This window comes from Streptopelia decaocto, assembly GCF_964273445.1.
Source record: "Streptopelia decaocto genome assembly, chromosome: 2".
NCBI classification, from domain to species: Eukaryota; Metazoa; Chordata; class Aves; order Columbiformes; family Columbidae; genus Streptopelia; species Streptopelia decaocto.
The window spans coordinates 73,184,071-73,209,083 of NC_138655.1; the positions used below are offsets into that span (position 1 = coordinate 73,184,071).

Here is a 25,013-nt window from a genome sequence, read left to right on the forward strand (position 1 = left end):
CAGCAAAATGAGAATAATGGGGATCCACAGTGCGCATGCACGCACTCACAAGAAACAAAGCCAAACCTCTCTGACTCCAGGATACTACACTCACCTGAATTAGGCAAGGACTTACACTTGCTTGTCCAGCCAGGACTACACTGGCTAGACAAGGACTTACACTTGCCTGAGTTTGGCAAGGAATTACACTTGCCTGACGTGGCAAGGACATAGATTATCACTCACCCAAATGAGGAGGTGAGGGACTTCCAATCCCGGGAAGTTTCCTTAGACGGTGTCCCAGTCTAAGGGGAGGACTCTCGGCTTGGCAGACCCGCAGCTCCAAGAAGATCACACAAAGGGAATCTTCGGTGGGAACCCCGTTTTGTAGTCTGATCAGATCTGGCTGTGGGCATTCCAGAAGTTTTTGGCTTCTCTGCACCCCCCTACTCTGCTAACGACCCTGTCTAACCGACTCAGGGTCCCACAAAAGAACCATTAACTGCCCCATTGAAGGAGAAAGGGATGTACAACTGCCACAGCAGTTCTCAGAGGGGGGAAGTGCAACTGCCATAGCAGTTCTTAGAGGGGGGAAGAGTGCAACTGCCACAGGGACTTTTGAAATTAGCTGCAGGGACAATCATAAAATAGTTTGAGTTGCAAGGGATATTAAAGATTATCTAGTTCCAAACCCACTGCCATGGGCAGGGACACCTTTCACTAGACCAGGTTGCTCAAACTCCATCCATCCTGGCCTTGAACAATTCCAGGGATGGGGCATTCACAACTTTTCTTGGCAGCCTGTTCCAGTGCCTCACCACCCACATGGTGAAGAATTTCTTCCTTCTATCTGATATAAATCTACCCTCTTTCAGTTTAAAGCCATTACCTCTGAGAATCATAGAATGTCCTGAGTTGGAAAGGACCCACAAGGATCATTGAGTCCAACTTCTGTCCCTGCAAAGCACAACCCCACAGTTCACACCATGTGTCTGAGGGTGTGGTCCAGTCTTTTCTTGAACACTCTCAGGCTTGGGGCCATGACAACTCCCTGGGGAGCCTGTTCCAGTGCTCCACCACTCTCCGGGGGAAGAACCTTTTCCTAATGTCCAACCTAAACCTCCCCTGTCACGTCTTCCTGCCATTCCCTTGGGTTCTGCCATTGGTCACTAAAGAGTTCTGTGCCTTCCCCTCCTCCTCCCCTTGTGAGGAAGCTGTAGACTGCGATGAGGTCTCCTCTTAGTCTCATGTTCTCCAGGCTGAACAAACCAAGTGACTTTAGCAGCTCCTCATAGGGCTTCCTCATCAAACACTTCATCAACCTTGTTGCTTTGTTCTAGACACTCTCTAGCAGCTTTATACCCTTTTTATCCTGTGGTGCCCAGAACTGCACACAGTGCTCCAGGTGAGGCCACACCAGTGCAGAGAAGAGTGGGACAATCACCTCCCTCGCCCGCTGGCAATGCTGTGCTTGATGCACCCCAGGACAGGGGTGCCTCTCTTGGCTGCCAGGGCACACTGTTGGTTCATGTTCAACTTGCCATTGACCAGAACCCCCAGACCCTTCTCCGTGGAGCTGCTTTCCAGCCTCTTGTCCCCCAGTCTGTATGTACAGTCAGGGTTGCCGTGTCCCATGTCATGTGTCTCGTTCCAACAGGTCCATGTCTTTCTTATATTTGGGGCCCAAGAACTAGACACAGGACTCCAAGTGGGGCTTCACAAGAACAGAGTGGGAGAAACACCTCCCTTGACCTGTTGTTCACAGTTCTTTTCATGCAGCCCAGGATACCATTGGCTTTCTCGGCTGCAAACGCACATTGCAGGGTCATGCTGAGGTTCTCATCAGTCAACACCACCAAGTCCTACTCCTGAGGGCTGGTCTCAATCCCTTCTCCACCCAGCCTGTATTTGTGCTTGGGAGCCTGTAGTTGTGCTATCCCCGTTACATTTTCCCATAATCTTCTTCCTATCTTTTTCCTGACAAGGGTAGCATTTATAGGTACTTCCAGTGTTTCTCAGCTGTTGTGCTTTCCCAGTGTTTCACCAGGGAACATCTTATCTCCATTTTAAAAATGAGGAACTGGGCTTCAGACAGAATAAGTAGTATGACCGCGGTCATAAACCCTTGGTTTGCCCATAAGCTGTCAGTGTCCCATAAGTGATTCTTGTTTCCTTCACTCAGATATTTGCTACTTATTAGATGACTGAAAATGTGAAAATGGTGTTCCTTCAGAGGAGAAAGAACCAATTAATTGTGTAAAGCAATAATGCAGTGTCCATTCCTATTTTTACACCATAGGAGAACAAGCTTTCATGAGTGGCAAAGCTTCTTCATGGTGACTTCTTGTGAAACTAGATGTAGACCTTCAAAAGGCCGTCCACTAAGTGACAATGGCCATAGTGGTGCTACATTCCTAATATTAACAAAGGGACTGAGGTAACAGCTGCTGAACTCTCATCGCCATATTAGGAAGCCAAAATGGAAGGGATCTGCATATAAAAATATCACCTTTCTCCCTCAGACTTGCTTTGTTCTCTTGAAATAAATCTTCTCTTTTTTTAGAACTCCAAATGACCAAATTTAGTCATGACTACAAATAGCAGTACTGAAGATGCTAATTTTCCTCACATTGGATCCATTAATCTGTGACCTTTCAGCTGAAGTGCCTGTCCTTAGCGTGTGATAGGCTCTTGCTTAGACTAAGCAAGACACAGAAAGACAGACATTCTTACCAGAAATCTGGGAAATAAAATGTTTCTGAGTAGCATTAGAGTGGTAATTACTGACCCCAAGACACTTGTGTACCACAGTTTGTCGGCAGAGGGTTGAAAAAACAAGCATTAATCATGTCATGTTATTTGCAATATTTGACTGTGTCTGTTCCAACATGGCAAAATAAATGAATATAAATGAATTTTACAGCTGCTTCAAGCAAAGTGGAAGAGGAAGCAGGAGGAAGAACTGCAGCTGCACTTGCCCTAGGGCTTTTGGCTTTTTTGCTTTGTGTGAGTGGTGCAACTGGAATCTGCTGTGTTTCATCAAACAAATGGCTCCCAGGAAGTAGGCAGTTTAACTTGATTAACCCAAGATGAATGTCACAAGCCTTACAGATCACAGAGGATTAGGACTGGGGAGATGAGCAGTGGCAGGTCTGGCTCATTATGCACGTCAGTGAAAGTCTACACAATTCCTCTAAAACTTTGTTGTAGCAAACAAAGAGATCCTGGCCAGTTACAAGAGCTACAGCTAAAATGTTCACAGTGTCTTGTCTTCAGATACCTGATTTGAGTAGGTTTGAAGCTATTTACTGTTTAAATTGAAATCTTGAACATACTAGGTACAGGGCTAGCTTATACAGTGGAAAGTTGTAGTGGATAGGAGCTGGTTTCATATGAGAAATCCAAAATATTGTAAATGGTATACAACAACAGAGAAAGTGATATCTGATTCATCGTGTATACAACAGTTAAGACAGTTTCCCTTTAGCATGGAACATGTCATAGCATCATAGAATTATAGAATCATTGAATAGTTTTGGTTGGAAAGGACCTTCGAAGGTCATTTAGTCCAACCTGCCTACAGTGAGCAGGGAAATCCTCCACTAGATCAGGTTGCTCAGAGCCCTGTCCAGCCTGGCCTTGAATGTTTCCAGGGATGGGGCATCTACCACATCCCTGGGCAAACTGCTCCAGTGTTTCACCACTCTCATTGTAAAAAACGTCTTCCTCATGTCTAGCCTGAATCTCCCCTCCCTTAGTTTAAAACCATTACCCCTTGTCTTATCACATCAGGACCTGCTAAAAAGTCTGTCCCCATCTTTCTAATAGGCCCCTTTTAAGTACCAAAAGGCCACAATAAGGTGTTCCTGGAGTGCTGTCTTGCAGAGGCTGATTTGGACAGACTCAGTGCCTGGATTTTAGCAAATAACTCTAGAGAGTGGCCAAGAGAGTTCCATGGAGCTCAGCTGCACTGAAGACACCCTTACTAAGTCAGTCTCATGACAGAGATGAAAGAACAAAACACCAGAGTCACTGAAAGCAGAGGTTCAAAAACAGTGCCGTGCACAGAAACTCCCATTGCCACTGCAGATGTAACTCTTGTCTTCTAGGCAGACAACTGGAGAACTCTGTTTTTGGCACTGTTTAGAGGTAGGGTGAAGAACTCTACCTAAAAGATAGATAAAAAATTGAGAATAAGCAAGACAAGATTTTCTGAAAAATGACATCCTGTGTTACAGCCAGGGAGTAGAGAACTGTTAACTGGTCCAAACCTCTAATCTTTTCTGATTTTGTAACAATTTGTTTCTGCTTCCTGCATTAGTTAAAAATAACAATTTTTCCCTTAATACAGGTGACTCACTGGCACAGTCCCTACTTTTTTGCCTACTTCCCCTCAACCTCTTCCTTCCCAGCTCTTCTTGCAGATATGTTGTGTGGAGGAATAGGATGTGTGGGCTTCTCTTGGGTAAGTTTACTGGGGTGTGTACTGCTATGTGGTAACGGTGCTTCACCATGCCAAGATTCTAAGCATTTCAGTAACATTCTTCAAAGAAATTATTGATAGGTAACAGTGAAGTCACAGGACTACTTTTATAGGTAAAATTGCCTTGACTAATTAAGTGTTTTCATATAGACACCCTAAGGATTCCAGTATTAAAAGGTATTACCTCCTAGAAATTTTGCCTTTGAGAAATCACCAGCATTTAGAATTAGTGGTAGCAGTGCAAACTTACTACTAATTCATTAAGCAGTATGACTTGTTGCCTGTCACCTGGTGTTTTAACTTCTCTTACCACCTGGATGAATAGAAAACTGTGTTTAAAACCCCATGTTCATATGAGATTGGCTCTTCTCAAAAGAGCTTGGTACTTGATGTAAAAAAAAAATACACAAGATGCAAATCCTAGCTTTGACATTTGATAGTCATGCTTCTATGTGAGGCCCAGTTTGATGGGTTTTTTTTAGTAAATATTAGAAACAACATGCACAAAATGGTCTTCAGGTCCCTAATGGAGCTGGTAAAAGTTAGTCAGCTAGTCTCTTCCTCTATAGTCAAAAGGCAGAAAGTTCTTGCTCTTGTGGATCTTATGTCTCTTCATGGTCTAGTGAGGTTACTCCCTCTGTTCTTTTTTTCAACACAGGCTGCAAGTCCAGCTTGCACAGAGCTGGAGACTGTCATGATGGATTGGCTAGGGAAGATGATTAATTTGCCTGAAGAATTTTTAGCTGAGAAGGGTGGCCAAGGTGGAGGAGTCATTCAGGTAAGGGGAGAAATGAAAAAACAACACAGGATGAGTTCGTAGATTGCAGGATTCTGTAAAACCTTAATACCAATACACTAATAGAGGAAAGGTGTATTTTTTCTGCCACATGGGTTCCTTTCAGATTTTCAGAAAGATTGATGCTCTGCGAGAGTGTTCATAGGTAGATAGGATTGTTGATGAAAGTAATGGTTTTCTTTTCAGAGCAGCTGAATTATGAAACACTCTGTGAAGAATTGTTAGTAGCCCAACTTAACAGCACAATTTGGGCTTAAAATTAAAATCTTAATGTTTAAAAGGATGTAGGATGAAAACTTTCATTTGTTAAACAAGTGAAGTGAGCTCATACCAACAATGTGCAGCAATGTTTCATGGCTGAAAAGAAATAAAAGCTTATTAACTAGAAATATATCTGAGGATTTTGAGTACAGCATCCAGAATAGTGGTTACGAAGGCTTCCATGAAGCCACCTTAGACATGTTCAGTTGTTTACTTCAGTCAGTTTCCAAAACAGACTTCCTTTTCTTCAGAAAAAAAAGTGTCAGAGATCAAGTAATGAATAAGAACATAGGAGAGAATCTTCTATTAATAGAAGTAAGAGAATGTGATTGGGAGTCTATCAATCTTTGTCAAAGAAGTGGAAATTATTTTATGAAGTTTTCCTTCTATAACAAAATAAAATATTGGAATATTAAAATAAAATGAAGAGCTGTTTAAAATTTGGACCCAAACAGTTCTATCAGTAGATAATGCAACTTTCAGACTATGGTGGAGAATCTGAAATAGAACATAGTGCCCAAACTTTGATGTTCAGTGCTTAATGAATGCCTACCATGTCTGAACAGACTATCGGTAGGATAATGAATATATCATCAATGGAAAAGCTTGCATGCATAATGAAGCTATGTTGTTTATCAACCATAGCTCCACTAGCACATGGTCTTTCTGCAGACTCTGGTCACAGCTTTTAATCTAACTACAATAGATATTTACTATGAAAAGGGCTGAATTTTAAGCAGTTGTTCTGTTCTCCTTTGGTAATCACTGGAGTCTGGTCATAAGAAGCCAACACAAAGAAGAGAGTGTGAGGCAAAGACAACATGAGCATGTGAAAGTGGCAGTCATTCTCTTGGTAAATGCCAAGTAATTATAATGGTAAAACCGAGCCTATGAAAATTGGCTCTTAATTACATTTGAAAGCCTATGTCACTATGAAGCACATTGTTGTTGTGTGCAGGATGACACTTGAAAATGGCAAAAGATGAAAGAAAATTTCAGTTCAGACTGCTGGTGGACATGAACATCAGCTCTTGCTGCTATTTCTTCCACTTCTTGAGCCTGCTTGCCATGGCAACCTTTGTTTGCTTACGGTAAAAGGAAAGGTATCATCATCCTTCACTTAATGTAGAATACAGCATTCAAGAGGAGAAAAAACAGCTTTTAAAAATAAGTGAGAAACCAGCTTTCTTCTTGAAGCTTGTGTCCTGCTGTTCATTCTAGACAAACTGCTGAAAAGTGTACCTCCTTCAAATTTTAAACTGTTTTATTGTTCTACAACAAAAATTATTTTAAGGGTGAAACAAAATGAGACAGTCTATCTTGGGCCTGGCAAAAGCCATTGCTGATGCATCTTTCTTGTCAGATAGCCAAGCAGCCTTTAGGTTGTGTCCCAGCTCTGGATCAGGAGGCAACAGGCCCTTTCTTGTTCATCTTTATGTCTGTGTGAGGAAATTCCTACAAGAACTGTCGCATACGTGAACTGTGCACCAGCCTGGGTGAACAGCCAGGATCCCAGGACATCTTGTGGCTCTCCTCAGAAGGCTGAGGCTGTTCTAGGTCATTTTCTCACCCAGCCAGGCAGTCTCCAGAATAGAAGCTTAAATTTCCAGATCTCAAATTAATGCCTTAACCTTTGGAATTTCCTACAGCCATTTAATTTTATATATTTGCATGCATTGCTTCAATATGCATATTCCTTACATGTCCTGGAAAGACTCTACCGGTTTTACAGGGCCTTATCATTACAAGAAAAAAAAAAAAAAAAGAATAACCCCATTTTCTCCATATATCTTTTAAAGATTTTATGTATCCTCTTAAAGATATATTGTAATAAAACTATTAATTAGTGTTGTTTCTCACATGTTAAATGCAAAGGTGCTAGAGAAATCTTTCGTGTGAAAAAAAAAAGGTTTAAAGTTGTTTTGAGTGATTTGCCTGACAAAAGATGGTTTTAGGTCTTGCACACAGGCTTTATTTTGCCCAACTTTATTATGAGGACATACAACTTACCTGAAAACCTATATGAGCATCTCAATAAGTTCCAGTGGTTTGCACAAATGAAAAGTATTGCCAGCTGTTGAACTGCTGGAAAGGGGATTATTTCAGGCAACATTGTCTGAGAGTATATGGCCATTATACTGGTCTTCTGATTATGCAGAGTTCTTTAGAAGGTTATATACTGCTTGGAAAACAAAACAAAACAAAACAGGAAAAAAATCCCAGCTTCACAGAAGATATGTTCTTTGCTGTAAAACATTTCTCACACTTGCTGGATGCCCAGGACCTGAGTCATTATATTCTAGTCACTTGACTGTCAGGAAGCACAGGTAATTTTTTCACTGTTACTTAGATAATCTTGTGCTGAGCATGGTGGAAATTGTTTTATTAACATGGACATGATGAGAGAAGTTTCTCTTCAGGAAACTTACACTGTGTGAGATTCCTCTCACATTTTGTCAGATAAAGTTGCACATACAAGAAGGTACATTTAGAAGAACCATTTATCTCAGTCTAGAATATTAGCTCAAAATAGATGGAATTATTGCTTTTTGGATACGCTTATCTCTCTGCACTGAATACCAAGGGACCTTAAACAATTATGTAATCTCAGATATTTAACTTTTTAGATAGATACAGTGAGATGAATCAGATCTTGGAAGTTCTTTATGTGTAAGATGAATATAATTCTGTGTATATACTCTTGCATCATGAGTTTCGAGAACTACGGCCAGGCATGATTTCTCAATATTCTGATGAGTATTCTAAGTATCTGGCTACAGACCACATGCAGAATAAGATTAAAGTGGGAGACTATCAAATTATCTTTTCTGTAGTTAATGGACAGAATTTCCTTCACCCCTTGCCTCCACAAGAAAGCTCTACCTTACTCGACCCAAGAGGGATATTTGTTTTGCTGTATCATTCTGTACCTCTACCATTTGCCTCAGTTGCCATAATGCTGTATGCAGCAGCAGTAGCTATAAAAAAATGCACAAAACTGTCTCTAGCTTGTCTTTGTGCTCTGATGTAGACCCTGGGGTCTACAGTCCTCAAGTCCCACACCACGGGAAAGGCAGATAAAATACATTTGTCACAGCAATGCATTTTTTTAATGACTATCCTTTTTCCTAATTACTTTGTTCATGACGCTGTTGAATTTCAGCTGCATTGAGTTCACTCACTGTTGAGACACCGACGTGTGTGAGAGCAGCTTTGTCTCATATAAAAAGCTGGGGTCACTGCAGTATTAGGAGAAAATATGACTTCACTGGGATCATTCTCATGTATGAAATCTGTAGGATCAGGCCCACATGAGGGAGAAATAAGACTTGCCAAATATTTAAACGTTTGTTGTAATTAGTGAGTATACACAGGTTTTCAACAGAGGGAGGATAACATTTTGGTACAGGAAAAGAAACATCACTCCAAATTGTGGAGACTAATGGAAGACTTCATTGTGGTCTACAGCTTCCTCACAAGAGGAGGAGGAAGGGTAGGCACCCATCTCTTCTCTTTGGTGGCCAATAACAGTACCCAAGAGAATGGCAGGAGGAAGGGAGGTTTAGGTTGGACATTAGGAAAAGGTTCTTCTTTCCCCAGAGGGTGGTGGAGCACTGGAACAGGCTCCCCAGGGAGCTGTCACAGCCTCAAGCCTGACAGTGTTCAAGAAGAGACTGGACAACACCCTCAGGCACATGGTGTGAACTGTGGGGTTGTCCTGTGCAGGGACAGGAGTTGGACTTGGTGATCCTTGTGGGTCCCTTCCAACTCAGGACATTCTATGAAATTTAGCTTGTTGATGCTGGGGATATTTCTGAGACATACTTATTAATATAAGCAACTGTTCATTGCACCGTTATGTGCCTGGCAGAGGGAGATTCACATGACAGTTATTCAACTTTGAAAGTACCTAAAAAGTTTATTTTGTATATGAACACCCAAAACCATTGAAATTTATGAACACGTGTTTACAAATTGTTCCTTATAGTTTAGAAGAGCAGCTTAGAGCATATTCCATCTGCCTTTTCTAGAGGAAAAACATAAAAAGAATTTGCAGGAACTTGTATTCTCTTGTGAAATTTACAGATCAATTGATACAAAAAATTTCTCTCTTTCTTGTCACAAAGTATCAAAGACACAATTTAAACTCATATTTTGTTAGTCAAAGTGCAATTTAGAAATAGCGTGTGACTATTCATTTCACCTGTGTGTTTTTGTTGAAGAAAACACACATAACTAAGACTCTGAAATACAGTTAGCCATATTTGATCATAGCTTTTTTGCCTTTCCAGTGTTTTTTTTTTTTTTTTTTTTTTTTTTCTCTTTTAGCCACAATAACTGACCTGCCCAGGGTAACTCTAAATATTAAATAAGTGTTATAATTTTGCATGTTGCTTGACAGAAATGAGAGTTGACAGTCAGATTCTAATCGAAGTCATATGTGAGGAAATCCCGAGTAACAGAAATCAACAGTTACTCTGCCATTGTTACAAAGTGATATATTGTTGGAGGAAGTTGAGCCCGTGTTTCCTAGGAAAGATTTCTTTAGCCAAAACTTCATACACTCGGCTACTTAGGAAGAGAGAACACACAATCCAAAAGCCAGAACACAGAATACTTCTATCTTCCCTCCCGTCTATATGTAGAAGCTCAAGTACCTGCTGTGATTCTTTAATGGAATGTCCTATGCAGAGCTATATAGAGAATCCAAAAACCAGAAAGAAATCTTCTTACTCACCGGTCCTACTCGTTACTCTCTGTTGTCGATATCTCTATGGCATTGCTCATTTGTGTTGCTTAGCGCACTGAGGTGGAGCTGGAACCACTGGAGTCCCCGATCAAACATCGTCGGTGTGTGCTGGAGTCCAGACAGTGTCCTGCTCCCCAGCAAACGTGTGAAGATGAACCAGGCAAGGCAGTCAGCATGTCCCTTCTGGGTTGCCAGAAAATGTCCCAAAAGCAGGGTTCTTTGCCTGGTGTGCAAGCAGCTGAATATACACAAAGAGTCGAGATATTGTTTTATTATGAGATTGCACGATGTTGTGTGCTAGGTGATAAAACCACAAAGCTAGCACACCTTCACAGAATTTACATAATTTATACTTCTGATTTTGGTTAGTACCGCCCCAGGTTTACATGCCTTTTTCCAGTACTGGTGAGTAATTTACATATGGTTACACAATTATTTTCTTCTAGTATATGCATGCTCATGGGTTAGGGTCTTCACTTGGGCAGGGGTCTTTGCTCTTGTGGGTGCAATTTTTTGTATTATAGTGAGCTTATAATGAGCAAAGGTCATCTAAATGACACTCTATCTGACAGCTTACAAGATATATGTTAAACAAACTCAACTAATTGTGCAGTTTCCAGGATGTTCAAACTGGAAGGACAGGAGCTCCTCATAAGGAGTTCTTCAAATCACTCTTATCTTTGTTAAAGGAGCAGACTGACCCAAAACTTGTCCACTGATTTACATATCCTTGGGTTAGTAATTGCTGACAGGATTTATGTATCTTTAGGTTAGCAGTTGCTGATAGGATTTATTCTTTCAATTGGTAATGCTTACAGAAATGAGAGTTGACAGTCAGATTCTGATGGAAGTTAACTGTGCGGAAATCCAGAGTAACAGAAATCAACAGTTACTCTGCCATGGTTACTGGTTAACAAATTATTAATTGCTGTCTTGAGAGCCTTTTCACATATGTTTTAGTCTGTGTGTTCAGCTTTCTGGCACTGATTGCAAAGCTGTTGCCTAAACTGAACAAGCACAGAAATTAAAGAGAGCAGACAGAGGCATCAAGGAGACCAAGATCAAATATTCTTCCCTTGCTGTCACATATATCCTTAAGAACATGAGATTGCATGTTTTCTCCTAAGTAGTTTCTGCTAACAACTTTGCAGGTTCATACAGAAGAAAATGTTGCCTTTCTTCTGGAATATCTTTCTTTTGAACCGTCCTTCAATTTGTCCCACAGGGAAGTGCAAGCGAGGCCACCCTGATTTCACTGCTTGCTGCAAGGACAAAAACCATCAGACTGGTACAGTCAGAAAAGCCTGAGCTAACAGAAGCTGACATCATGGGCAGGCTGGTGGCCTATGCATCTGATCAGGTGAGTACCTCTCAAAACCATGGAGATATGGGGTCTATACTTAACCATTTCAGCCATCTCAACAGGCCGGTGAATTAAGTATAAACTCTTTGTGTTGGTGACTGATTGATTTTGCTTGTTTAAATATTACTGAACATCATAAGTAGGCTGGAACCTCATCTGTGCTAGCATAATACAAAGAACAAATATCCAGAGGTCGGTGTTATGAAGTATTGATTCTGTATAAAAAGAGCTAGTTTGAAGTAAATAAAGATACTTGAGTAAGGTTTTAAAATTCAGTTGTGTTGAGTAAGTCTAGACCATCTTTTGTTACATCTAGGCTTGTGTATCTGTGTGTGCACACATTATTTTCCTCCCATATACACAGACAAACAAATAAACATACATTCTGCCCCTCTATGCATGCATGGGTGCAGGTGCATGCACACAGAAAAATGTAGTGCATGAATATAAAGCCAATTGGTCACAGTACTTGAAGAAGTCCAAAACATCATTATTTTTTAAAGAAAACAACTCCTAAAAACTCCATGTTATCTATTAAGCTATCTTGTAAGAAAACAGAAAACATAATCCTTGATTTCTGATTGTGAGTGGTATTTAGCAGACTGAGATAGGGTAAATTCTCAGCAGGCCAGGACCATGAGAGGCTTTTACTGTTAATGAAAGCAAATTTTAGTTTTGTGAGATCTTTCTGACTGCCTAATCCTACTGAAGGGCCAAGCAATGTTGCTTCTCTTGATAGCTGTGACATTTTCTTATTTAAATGTCAATGAGATAGAAGAAATTTCCTTAATCCTTGATGTTTAGCTTAAGTAATATCTGATTCTGCATAATAAAACGACCAAGTTTCAGGCTTACCTTGATTTAATACTAAATGTAAGTTAAAAAGCACTGGAGAACAAGTTAAAAGTGCACTTGCCCATTGCTGGTGCAAAGAGGGGCTACCCTTGCAGCGTGAGAAAAGTCGGAACAAGAAAATGTGAGGAAAGAGAACTGTTTTCAAAAAGCACAGAGGATATTTGTCCTTTTTGTTTTTTCTGGGACCTAAAGGTCTGTGTTGCTTCTCTTTTCTATTCTTCTATTTATATTCTTTCTATTCTTCTTGTATTTCTATTCTTCTATTTTTTTTTTTCATGTTTTTCTCCCATGTAAATAGCTGACCTGAAATGAGGACAGACAGGCCTTCCTATCCACTGAAGGGCAGACAATCTTATGTTTACAGGAGGATTTGCCTTAAGATATTGTTGACCTTTTGAAGCAGATTGTTGCAGAGCTCACCGGTCCTTCTGCATTAAGAACAGACCTGTGTGACTCATAAGCAGTAATCCACAAATGGAAGTAAGCCTAAGCCATTCTGCAGGAGTGTTGCGGTTTAACCCACATTAGAAATCTAACCATGATATCTGCTCTCTCACTCACCACCCCCCATCCCAAATATATGAGAGAATCGAAAGGGAAGGGAGAAACTCATGGATTAACACAGTTTAATAAAATAACAAAATAACACTAATATATAACTACTACTACTTATATATATAAAATCGAAAACAGAATATAAAATAAAAGATACTCAGTGCAATTCCTTAAGAACTCTGTCTGTGCTGGGCAGCCACTCCCAAGAAGAGAGCACCCTGGTCCTGAACAGCTGATCCTGGGGGAAGACAGAAAAAGACAAAAAGGCCCAGAGGCTTCTGCTGAACAGCAGGGTGGCAAAAGGCCGAGCTAAAGGAAAACTCCTGAATGGAACTCAATCGCAATGGAGCAGAACCAGAACAGGTCTCTGTCTCCCTAGCCAGAAAATCTGACTTTCATTAAGTATGAAGCATGACACTAATGGCATGGAATATTCTTACTGATCAGTCTGGATGTCAGCCAAGCTCTGCGCTATCTATGCCCCCCTTCCCAGCTGCTTCCAACCTGTAGGCAAAGAGCTCAAAGACCTTGGTTCTCAGACAACAACTAAGGTAACAGTAAGCTCTTATATTCTCTTTGTTCGAACTCAAAGACACTGGAAAGTGTCCCAGGGTGTTATCTCGTTATTCTCAAACCGAATCCAAACAACAACCATGCTAGCTATGAAAACGAAAAGTTTCTAACTGCATGAAGAAAATTAACTTGCTTTCACTTAAACCAGTACAGGGAGAGAAAACCATGCACTGACAGAGCACAAGACTGCAAGAATGCACTAGGAGGGAGGTAACAAGTTGGCTGGAAATGAGGGGAGATCGTTTTAGCTTCTTGGCATTTTGGGAAAATCTTTATCCCATTGAAATGATTTTGCTGTGTGTTAATGAGCACAGAGCAGGACTGGCAACAAAGCTTTCCCCAATAACTATTTGGGCATTTGGGGACAACAGAAGAGGATCCCTGTTGGTTTTAGTGCTTGGGCTATCCTGGCTGAGGCTTCTCTTGCAAGGGATACTCAATATGAGCTGAGAGGAACATCCTCAGAGCTGAGAGGAACATCCAGTTACCCCTGACAGGAGACACCTGAGTGGGACCAGGACAGAAGTCAGGGTAGCTTTTTGATATTCTCAAATTTTCTCAGGCCATTTTCTTTATCAGTCTTTTTTTTTTGACATGTTTATTTGGCTACTTTAAGCAGCTACCCACTCATTTCATTTCTGTTTGGTTCCTTGCTCTTCTTGAGGGTGATGGGAGATTCCTGAGTATTTTTATGAGCGCCAGGAATTCCGTGCAGCATCAGGTCACCGAAGATTTGTTCTAATGCGAAAGCATCTTGGCAGTTTTAACCTGAAGCTTGTGAATGGTTGTAGTTACCAGAGAGCCTTAGTACGATTTTGGAGACTTGAGGAAGGAATTCCGAGGTTCTGACTGGGTAACAACCTCAGTGTAATATTATAGTTTGCTATTTCTAATTCTTGTATAAATCAGTTATAAAATATCTCTTTCCATTGTACAGTTGAATGAAGTTTGGTATGGTACATAAATAGTTTTTCACTTCAAAAGCAGTTAGTTTCATTTCGGCTCTAGACTTCTATACTTTCTCAAGCTGTTGCCTAATTAGTTTGGCAAAGTACTTTCACAAAAGGCCCTGCTGAGATACAAGTTAGTAGTATGCCATTTCAGGGATATGTGAAGTAGAAAGGAATAAATTTTATCTTCACGTGGTCTTCTTCAACCTGTGTTTTGGCTTAATCTTTTCTGTGATTCTGTGCTAAGTTAGAATAGAATTAGTGCTCTTGGAGGCACTAGCACTCCGTACAAGAGTAGGACAGAGATTATGAATGACAAGAGTCATGATATGAAAACATGGGGAATTTTTCTCTTTCAAATTAATTGTGATTAATGGAAGTGTAGGAGGTGTGGAAGGAAAAATAGCTCTTTTTTGTTTGGTTTTAGTCATGCTCTAAAGGAGATTATTTTGTGGCTATGCATACCTTTCACTGTTAATAGAGTTCTTGAGTTATTATAGTATTATACTTCAGAATTTCATAATAATTTATTAGTGATATTTTGGTTTTTATTTACTGACACTTTATGTTATAAAAAGTATTATTTAAGGACAGTTCAAGTAAGATGAGTTGTAAATCAAATAACATATTGGAAATGATCCCTAATTGTCTACAAAAATGCATGAATGACTGAACCTCAATCTAAAAAAAGCATAACATAAGAAAATATCTCAATGTATAATATACCATAATGTATATTTTTTTAGGGTTCAGCAATGCTGTACACCATAAAAATATGCTAGGGAGCAAATTAATACTTATTAGGCAAGCTGACTATCTGCATTGCTTTTGACTGATTTGGAGCCAAATCCTGAAGCTCTTAATCAATGTTGCCTAAGTGTGAACATGTTAATTAAAGCTTTAACTAAGGTTAATTGAACTCTTGCCTGAATGATGCCATGGCAATGGTTTCAAGAATACTTCAGGATTTCTATTATTCTATTAGGGTATTTGTGTGAGTGTGTGTGTGTATGTATGCATATATATGTGTATGTACTTGTATCTGTTTATCTGTCTGTCTATCTATATGAAAGAGGGAGGTGTACATATCTGTTATGTATTGACAACAGACCCAGGATCTCAAGTACTTGCTTCATTTGAAAGAAATTATGTTGTCTTTTCAAATACAAATTAACTTCTTACTTTTTAATAAAATGTATTTGTCTTAAAACCTGCGAATTTCTTTGTAGGCTCATTCATCAGTGGAAAAGGCTGCATTAATTGGTGGTGTGAAGATTAAAAAAGTTTCTTCAGATGATAAATTCAGTGTTTGTGGTTCATCCCTAAAGAAAGTTTTGGATGAAGACAAAGCTTCAGGTCTTATCCCCTTCTTTGTGAGTACTGGATTTTAATTTATCAGTGGATTTATTGCTTCTGATAAGCTATTTTTGACATGGGTAGATGATCTCATCCCTAACACAGGGATCGATAGGCAGCTTAGCTCGAATGCTAGGACAGGTTCCATGAGTGTTCTTCACACACCTTTCTGTGAAGTATAAGCCACTGATTTGAGTAGCTGGTTGCACTTCTCAGCAAAAATGATTTTTAAAATGACTTAAAGTTATATTAAACAGTTGAATAAATGAATGCAAATTTTGTAGTTGTATGTAATCCTGCAATGCTATAATCTCTTAACACTTGAATTCGAAACCGCCTCTTTTACAAATATTTACTTATTCATCAGATCTACTCCTCCTGTCAGTTTAAAACACCATCTTATTTTTCCACTTCTGCAACTTAAAGCCATTTCCTCTCGCTTGTTTCTTGGGAGAAGAGACCAACATTCTCCATGCTACAATCTCCTTTCAGGTGGTTGTAGAGAGGTTGTAAGGCCTTCCCCACAGTCTCCTTTTCTTCAAGTTAAAATCCCCAGTTCCCTCAACTGCTCCCCATAAGACTTGTGCTCCAGATGCCCCACCACCGTTGTTGGTCTCCTTTGGACACGCTTCAGCACTTTAATGCCTGTCTTTTAGTGAGGGATCCAAAACTGAACACAGTATTTGAGGTGGGTCCTCAGTAATGTTGCATACAGGGGGTCAATAACTTCCTGGGTCCTGCTGACCTCACTCTTTCTGATACAAGTCTGTTGGCCTTTTTGGCCACCTGGGCACACTGCTGGCTCATATTCAGCTGGCTGTTGATAAACAACACCACATCCTTTTCTGCTGGGCAGCTTTCCAGCCACTCTTCCACAAGCCTGTAGCATTGCATGGAGTTGTTGTGACACAAATGCAGGACCCACCACTTGGCCTTGTTAAACCTCATACAATTGGCCTCAGCTCAATGATCCAGCCAGTCCAGATTCCTTTCTACACTCAAGCAGATCAACACTTCTACCCAATTTGGTGTCATCTGCAAACTTACTAAGGGTGCACTCAATCCCCTCATCCAGATCATTGATAAAGATATTAAACAGAACTGGCCCAAATATTGAATACTGGGGAACACCACTTGTGACTGGCTGTAGACTGGATTTGACTCCATTCACCACAATTCTTTGAGCCCTGCCATCCAGACAGTTTTTTACCCAGTGAAGAGTATGCCTGTCCAAGCCATGAGGCAGCCAGTTTCTCCAGGAGAATGCTGTGGGAAACAGTGTCAAGGGCTTTACTGAAGTCTAGGTAGACAACATCCACAGCTTTTCCCTCCTCCACTAAGCAGGTCACCTTGTCATTGAAGGAGATCAGGTTGTTTCACGCAGGACCTGCCTTTAATAAACTTATGCTGACTGGGCCTGATGATTGTCTTGTATGAGCCGCATGATGTCACTCAGGATGATCTGGTCCATGACCTTCCCCATCACTGAGGTCAGACTGATAGGCCTGTAAGTCCTCAGATCCTCCTTCTGGACCTTCTTGTAGATGGGCATCACATTTGCCAAATTCCAGTCAACCATGACCTCCCTGGTTGGCCAGGACTGCTGATAAATAATTGCAAGTGGCTTGGTGAGCACCTCTGCCAGCTCCCTCAGAACCCATGGGTGGGTGAATCCCATCAGGCCCCATAGACTTGTGTGTGTCTAAGTGGTGTAGCAGGTCATTAACCATTACTCCTTGGATTATTTGGGCTTCATTTTGCTCCCCATCACTGTCTTCCAGCTCAGGAGGCTGGTTACCTGAGCACAACTGGTCTTACTACTAAAGACTGAAGCAAAGAAGACATTTACGACTTCAGTCTTTCTCTCATCCTCTGTCACTATATTTTTCTCCCACATCCACTAAAGGATGGAGATTGTCCTCAGCCCTCCTTTTGTTATTCATGTTTTCATAGAAACATTTTTTGTTCCCTTTGACAGCAGTAGCCAAATTAAGCTCTTGTTGGGCTTTAGTCCTTCTAATTTTCTCCCTGCATAACCTCACAACATCCTTGTAGTCCTGCTGAGTTGTGTGTTCCTCCTTCCAAAGGTCATATATTTTCCTGAGTTCAGTGAGGCCGATCTTCTTCCCCACCAGCTCATCTTTTGGCACATATGGACAGCCTACTCCTGCATCTCAAAGACTTCCTTCTTGAAGAGCTACCACCCTTCCTGGACTCCTTTGACTTTCAGGGCTGCCTCCCAAGGGACTCTGCCAATGAGCCTCTTAAACACATCAAAGTCTGCCCTTTGGAAGTCCAAAGTTCTGCTGTCTGCCTCCCTGACTTCTCCAAGAAAACTCAGTCATTTCATGATCGATATGCCCAAGGTGGCCTCCAACCAACACATTAGCCACGAGTTCCTCTATTCACAAAAAACAGGTCTAGTGGGGCACCTTCCCTAGTTGGCTCACTGACCAGTTGTGTCAAGAAGTTGTCTTCCATACTCTCCAGGAGCCTCCTAGACTGTTTCATCTCTGCTGTGTTGTATTTCCAGTAGACATCTGGTAAGTTGAAGTCCTCCATGAGAACTAGGACTAATGATCATGAGACTTCTCCCAGGTGCCTGCAGAATATTTCAACAGGCTCTTCATCCTGTTGGGTGATCTGTAACAGACTCCCACCAGGACGTCTGCTTTATTGGCCTTTCCTCTGATGATACCATAAAAACTTGACCCTTTAGTCACCATTATTAAGCTCTAGACAGCCAAAGCACCTCCCTAACCTACAGGGCTACCCCACTTCTTCTCCTTCTTTGCCTGTCCCTTCTGAAGAGTTTATAGCCATCCACTGCAGCACTCCAGCTGTGTGAGTCATCCCAGCATGTTTCTGTTATGGCAACTATATCATAGTTTTTCTGCTGCACAGTGGCTTCCAGCTCCTCTTGTTTGTTGCCCATGGTGTGTGCATTGGTATAGATGCACTTCAGCCACCTTTTTTGCAGTGAGAAGCCCTGATTCCTTTGTGACCTTTCTCAGGCACTTCCGTGGTTTCTAACACATCTATAATCCTTGTGTCTTTGCTATTATGCCACACAGCTCTCCATCATCTACCTCCACTGAGACAGCAGACCAAAGGACCTTGCTAGCACCCCATCCTTCAAACTTTGGCATGCCATCCCCCGGCTCATCTCTGCTGTATCTGGACTTCTCCCCTTCCCCCTTCAAATCTAATTTAAAGCTCTTTTAACGAGCCTCGCTAACTCCCGTCCAATGATCCTTTTCCCACTTTGAGACAGGTGCACTTCATTTGTCACCAGCAGGCCTGGTGTCATGTAGACTGACCCACAACCAAAAACCACAAAATTCTGCCTGTGACACCAGTCTTGCAGCCAGGTATTTATCTAGACCTTAATCTACTGATCTGTTGATCTATTGATCTTTATATAGACCATGATCTGCATAGATCTATAAAGGGGTATAATATGGTACCAATACTATGCTTTTACTTGTCTCCACTGAAGAAAAAAATAGAAGAAAAACCCCCTGTTTTAGAAATCAAGAACTTTAGAAATGGGATTTTTTAAGAGTCTAAAATATGTCACAATTTTTTTTCAGAAAAGTCATGTCTGATGGACGTTTATTCTTTTCTTTCATGTGGTAACATTTTGAAAAGGGCTAATGTGACATATTTCTATTAACTATTTTCAGAAGAAATAGCAGATTAAGCTTGCTTGTAGTCATGGATAAATGCCAAATAGGACAAAGAAGCTTAAGTTTTGACAAGCTCTTTTAAAAATGTAATATTTTTCCTCTTCGTGTTGTTAACCTTTAGTGTCTGTTTTTATGTAGTATGAAGATGACTAGCGTGAAAAGTGTTTTTCATATGTGCAGAATGCAGATTTCTAGCCTGCCTGTAACTAGTGATCCCTTGGGATGTCCAAGCACATCTCATCAATTGCTTTCCAATATAATAAGACTATGACTGAGAAACAAAGCATCTCTGAGGCTGCCTAAATGAACTTTTTTCTCTGCACTGCACCTATTGAAGTGAACATGTTTCTCAAGGCTTGTTTTATTTCTCTGTTACCCGGTACAAGCTCATAATATGCTAGATAAGATTCTACTTGTTTATCTTATTGTTAATTTTAAAGTACAATATATCACTATATCACATTTCCGTGCACTAAATACAAATTTAATGTGGTTTTCTTCACCTTTGGTCCAATAACAAAAAAAATGCAACTTGCCTCACATAAATGTTTGTTCCTTATCAGTTTTTCCATGTGTAGCAAGAAGAAATAAAAAATTCTGTTTTATGCATTCAGTGACACCTTTACAAAGGATGATTTAACTGTTGTTTTTCTTCCTCTGTTTGCTTAGCTGTGCCTAACAGGCTTTCAAAGACAGGAGAGGCTCAGTCTGAGTGAATATGGCCCGTGCCAGGTCTTCCATTTATTTGTATATGCAAAACATGTCAGCTTAGATTAAACTAGATCTTATTATCTTTATGGTGGGCCTCAGCTCAAAAGGTGTGCTAATTCTCTGTTGTGCTGAGCAACAGTCCACATACTGTATTGGGGCTCCTTTTCCTGGCTTGTAGATTCCAAAAGCCTTTCCATTTCTTCTGTTCTTGAGTACTTTGGTGCTATTTTATTTTGTTCTGGTGACAGGGATATGCGCATTGCCAAGGAAACACCTTAGGCCACTTTATTCCTTGTCTCCCTGTATTCACTGATCCTTCACTAAGGGGAGCAATGCAGCATCAAAGCAGAAAGTTTAACAAGAGAAATTCTGCCAGAAGAAACAGCAGAGACATCATTCCTAATGAAGAGACCATGGTTGTATCCAAGCTGATGCAGTCTCCCTTATCAGAAAACAAAAAAAAAAAAACAAAATAAAACAAAAACCCACCACCAACAAAAAAACAATGCCACATACTGTAGGTGATTAAAGGTGTTGAGGCAGTAAATTTGCCTCTATTTATTGAGGAGCAGTTTCTAAGTGTGGCTGATATGCAGCCCTTCATCTGGCCACCAGCTGAGGGGGAGCTGTAACGCATATACTGAAGTCAGGTTCATTCAATTAATACTAACTGGTGGTTAAGTACAAGCGTAAATGCTGCTCTCTGTTGGGCCCTATTTTCCTAGCTTGAGACAGGCTTCTGTTGGATGGATGTTGAGCTGGATTCTCATTTGTGGAGACCACTAAGCTGAGCACTGCTAAATTCAGAGGTCTGCTGCATTCCAGCCTAGTTCACTTGAATGTATATAAGTGGCCTATGAGCTTTATGCTGTCTTTCATAAATCAACACTGATATGCTGCAGTTGGCATAGATACAGTACAATATAATTTAACAATCCTATCCATTATAAAGCTGATATAACATGATCACCTTGCAGGTGGAACACATAGAATATATGTAAGAGATAGCATGAATATAATAGTGTGACTATATTACATTACCTATTGGTCACTTTCATATTAATATTCAAATATGTGCATCTGTCTTGTGGGAGCTTTGAAAAAGAAAATAGATTCTCAAAAGTTCCACTGAAGGATGGGTATTGGCTAAAATCACTTTATTTTCCCTATGAAATCTGTTCTCTCTGTAACACTTTTTTTTTTTACCTTTTTTTTGGTCTCTGCAGTTCTGTGCAACACTTGGAACCACACCTTGCTGCTCCTTTGACAAACTGTTTGACCTGGGTCCTATTTGTAAGTCTTTACTGCTACTTTCTTAAACTGCAGATACCAGTTTAAGCCATGTTGAGCCATTTCCAAGTCATTGTGCAGTGTCAGTGGCCAAAATCAATAAGGCTGCTTATAGATGAGACCTTTAGTTACAGTTCTCTTTCTAACATTAGGCCAAGCAGCAAGTTTGTGAAACAGTAGAGAGGACAAAAAAACCTCAAGGGTGTTTTTTTGGGGGTTTGTTTTTGTTTGTTTTTTTTTGTTTGTTTGTTTGTTTGTTTGGTGTTTTTTGTTTGGTTTTTTTTTTTTTTTTTTCGGGGGGTGTATGTTGGAAAATTATCAGTTAGACCATATTGGTTTGTAACATTTATCTTCAAGCCCATCTCCCTGACAGTACATTTAAGGCAATGGTGAAGATCAGGAAAAAGCTGAACTCCAATGTTCCTCTGCACCAAGTGTTTCCTTTCTGTCTGGATCTAACGGCCATTAAAAGCAGGGAAATATGCTCAAAAAACCTGCGTGTAATCTCCTTAATCCTTCCTCTCCCTTCCCCAATTTCCTTCCTCATGCGAGAAAACAGGACAGGTACCAGGGTGTTTAATACAGTGGTCGAGCCCTGGACTCTTCATAATATTTCTGTTCTATCCGTTGTGCCAGCTTTGATCTGCAGCAAGGCCTGGTCAAGAGAACTCACTTGCTAGCTGATAACAATGAAACAGAACTGCACCGTGTCTAGTCAAGTGTATGTTTAGAACAGGAAATGTATAGCTACAAGCAATTGGAAGCAGCCTCACAGGAACACAGAACGATTTGATGTTCTGTTAATTTATTCAGGTGGGGCTTAGAACATCAGGGGTTTGTGAGGTGGTGACTTGCTCTGGGAGATTTCCTGCCCTTCAGCATAAACTCCAGAGTCTCAGTTTCTCTCAGTCCTCCTTTCTAAAAAGTTTTCTAGTAGTCTGCTTAGCAGCTAGAAGTTATTCTGCTGTTCAGGTTATTCCTGTAGACCTGACCTATTAAAATACTGATACCAATACTTTTAGGAACAGCAACCAATCCTGTGTGTTTCACCACTTGCTCTCAATGATTTCCTACTAGTGAAGCAGAAACCAGCAGAAGATGTACGCACTACTCAAATCACAAGTTTCATGGTAGCTTTTTGGCGTGCAGGTGAATTTTCATCTTCATATACATGAGCAGTACTCCCATAAAATAAAGGCAGTATCTCAAACCAAGTATTTCTAAAGATAAGTAGTGAGTTGAACTTCAAACATATTTTCAAATAAACCTATGTCTGGATCTTATTCATAATATTTTAGTAACTTTTTCCAGACAGTTATGCATAAAGAAAATGTAGTTCACAAGAATGCCAATTCCAGTATGAACATGGTGCCTAATTGCAGATCTGAATAGATATATCTCTGTATGTGAAAATAACCATCAGAATTATTTCGTGACCAGTGTAAAAATCTTATGTGGGCTTCAATCGTCAACTCAGAGACCAAAATTGTTACTGTGTGCATTAATACAGATGACGTATAGCAGAGTGTGAATACTAAATTAGAGAGAATATATGGGAGGCTCATATGCTAAAATATTTCTGCAGAAACCATTCAGTGACTAATTAAAACTAGTGCTTTCCTAACCTTCCAAAGCTTGCTCTTGCATACGTGTCTCAGTCCTTATTTTGCTGCAGATAGTTCAAAAGCATGTGCATGCACATCTATCAACATGTAAAACATACTGTTTAGAAACCCATATGGTAGAAACATTTAATCCCTTAATTTAATTTTAAATTGGGAAAATAATAACATCAAAGAAAAACCTATCATGTAATTGGTTTGATGCAAATTAAAAGGGTTTTTTAATCAGCTGTTCAGTTTATTTCCCCTTTAATTACCTTTCTTTTTTTTTTTTTTTTTTTTTTTTTTTTAAAGGCAATAAGGAAAGTATTTGGATGCATATTGATGCAGCCTATGCTGGGAGTGCATTCATCTGCCCTGAATTCAGGCATCTTTTAAATGGAGTAGAGGTGAATGAAGTGTTTCTTCTACAGTAGCCTGTCTCTATATTCTACTATATCACTAATGTAATATATTTTTTACTTTTTTTTTTTTTTCCTGGGAATATACAAGGTACCACAGAATGTAAAAGTTTGTAATTCAGAATAGCAAGTAGTCATGAATCAACAAAGTGTCTTACAAAATAGAAAGAGGAGTTTTTTTCCTCAGATATCAAAAAAGGCATGTTTATAATTCCCTAATTCTACATTACATGGGAAAAGAAAAAAAAAAAGGAAAGATGAACAAGCTAATGAGCTCATTATGTCTGATATTTTGCTTTCATCCTGGAAATCATATAGGATACAGCCAGTAGCTATATCTCAAACAGACAGGGCTTAATAACCAAGAGAACTAAATGAAATATTCCCCCAACAGCACTCCTGCTCCTTTTCCCCACTCGCTGAGCTACTCGGCATTCAGTTGCTCAGATAAGAATGCTTCAATTTCCTGCTGCTCCCTCAGACAGTCAGATAAGTCCATGTCTTCCATGTCAGTGGAGAAAATATTGCTGTTTGGTAAAGCCAGAAGTTCAAACACAGCACTGATATGCAGTGGCTAATGAAGAAAGGGAGGGAAAAGCCCCTCACAAATAAAGCATTTCTTTCTGACTCATTTTTTATCAGCAAATGAAGCTGCTTGTAATTTTCTGTGGGGGAATATTTTTAAAAATATTGTTATTGGTTCCTCAAGGAGATGAAACAGCATCCCTTGTCTGGGCCAGCATTTGTCACAAGTGTAAATAATTAACAATCATGAGTAGGTTTCCTGCCTTACATAGTACAGTGAGATAGATAGACAGGCAGACAGATAATCTCACATCAAGTGAAATGGGCCTGTTACATGATTTATATAAACATCTATTGTGAATGCTTATTCTATGTTGGTTTTTCTTTTGACTTAGGTGAAAAAATGACTTCTACTCAAGGAAAACACCCTGTCAGGAAAGTGTAAAAAAAAAAAAGTAATTTCCTGGTCAGTTGTAGTTTTATGAATGAATGCAATATGCAGATTCTGAACTAAAGATATGATTTGTCTCTAAGCATGAGTTTTGTGTGTATGTGCTTAATATTCCTGAAATTGAAAGCTTACTGAGTTGTTTTTGGAAACTGGGATATGAACCACAGGTGATGGTCCTGAGTATGCAGACTTCTTTTTAGTTTACACCCAGATATGTACTTTACCATAACATATGAATCTAAAAAATATAACTGTTACCAAATTCTCAATATGTTGATAATACCGATAGCCTAGCTGCACATCTAACCTGAATTCCAGCACCCAAATAAATGAAGATTTAATAACAGTAATTATTAAGCAAGGTGACGTTGGCGTGAATATTATCTTTAAAGCCCCAATTCGG

General features: G+C 40.0%; 1 protein-coding gene across 5 annotated transcripts in view; it reads left to right on the forward strand.

The window, feature by feature from the left end:
• The window catches only part of DDC (dopa decarboxylase), a gene marked incomplete at its 5' end in the record, with an annotated part of 43,895 nt that overhangs the window by 3,091 nt on the left and 15,791 nt on the right, over positions 1 to 25,013 (forward strand). The window contains 6 exons of one of the 5 annotated variants that reach the window (XM_082045185.1): positions 4,331 to 4,444; positions 5,121 to 5,240; positions 11,495 to 11,629; positions 15,795 to 15,938; positions 21,548 to 21,614; positions 23,528 to 23,622. In XM_082045185.1, coding sequence (XP_081901311.1) covers positions 4,331 to 4,444; positions 5,121 to 5,240; positions 11,495 to 11,629; positions 15,795 to 15,938; positions 21,548 to 21,614; positions 23,528 to 23,622 — 675 coding nt within the window. The remainder of the gene's footprint in view (positions 1 to 4,330; positions 4,445 to 5,120; positions 5,241 to 11,494; positions 11,630 to 15,794; positions 15,939 to 21,547; positions 21,615 to 23,527; positions 23,623 to 25,013) is intronic. The other 4 variants (XM_082045186.1, XM_082045187.1, XM_082045189.1 and 1 more) reach the window with 4 other exon arrangements.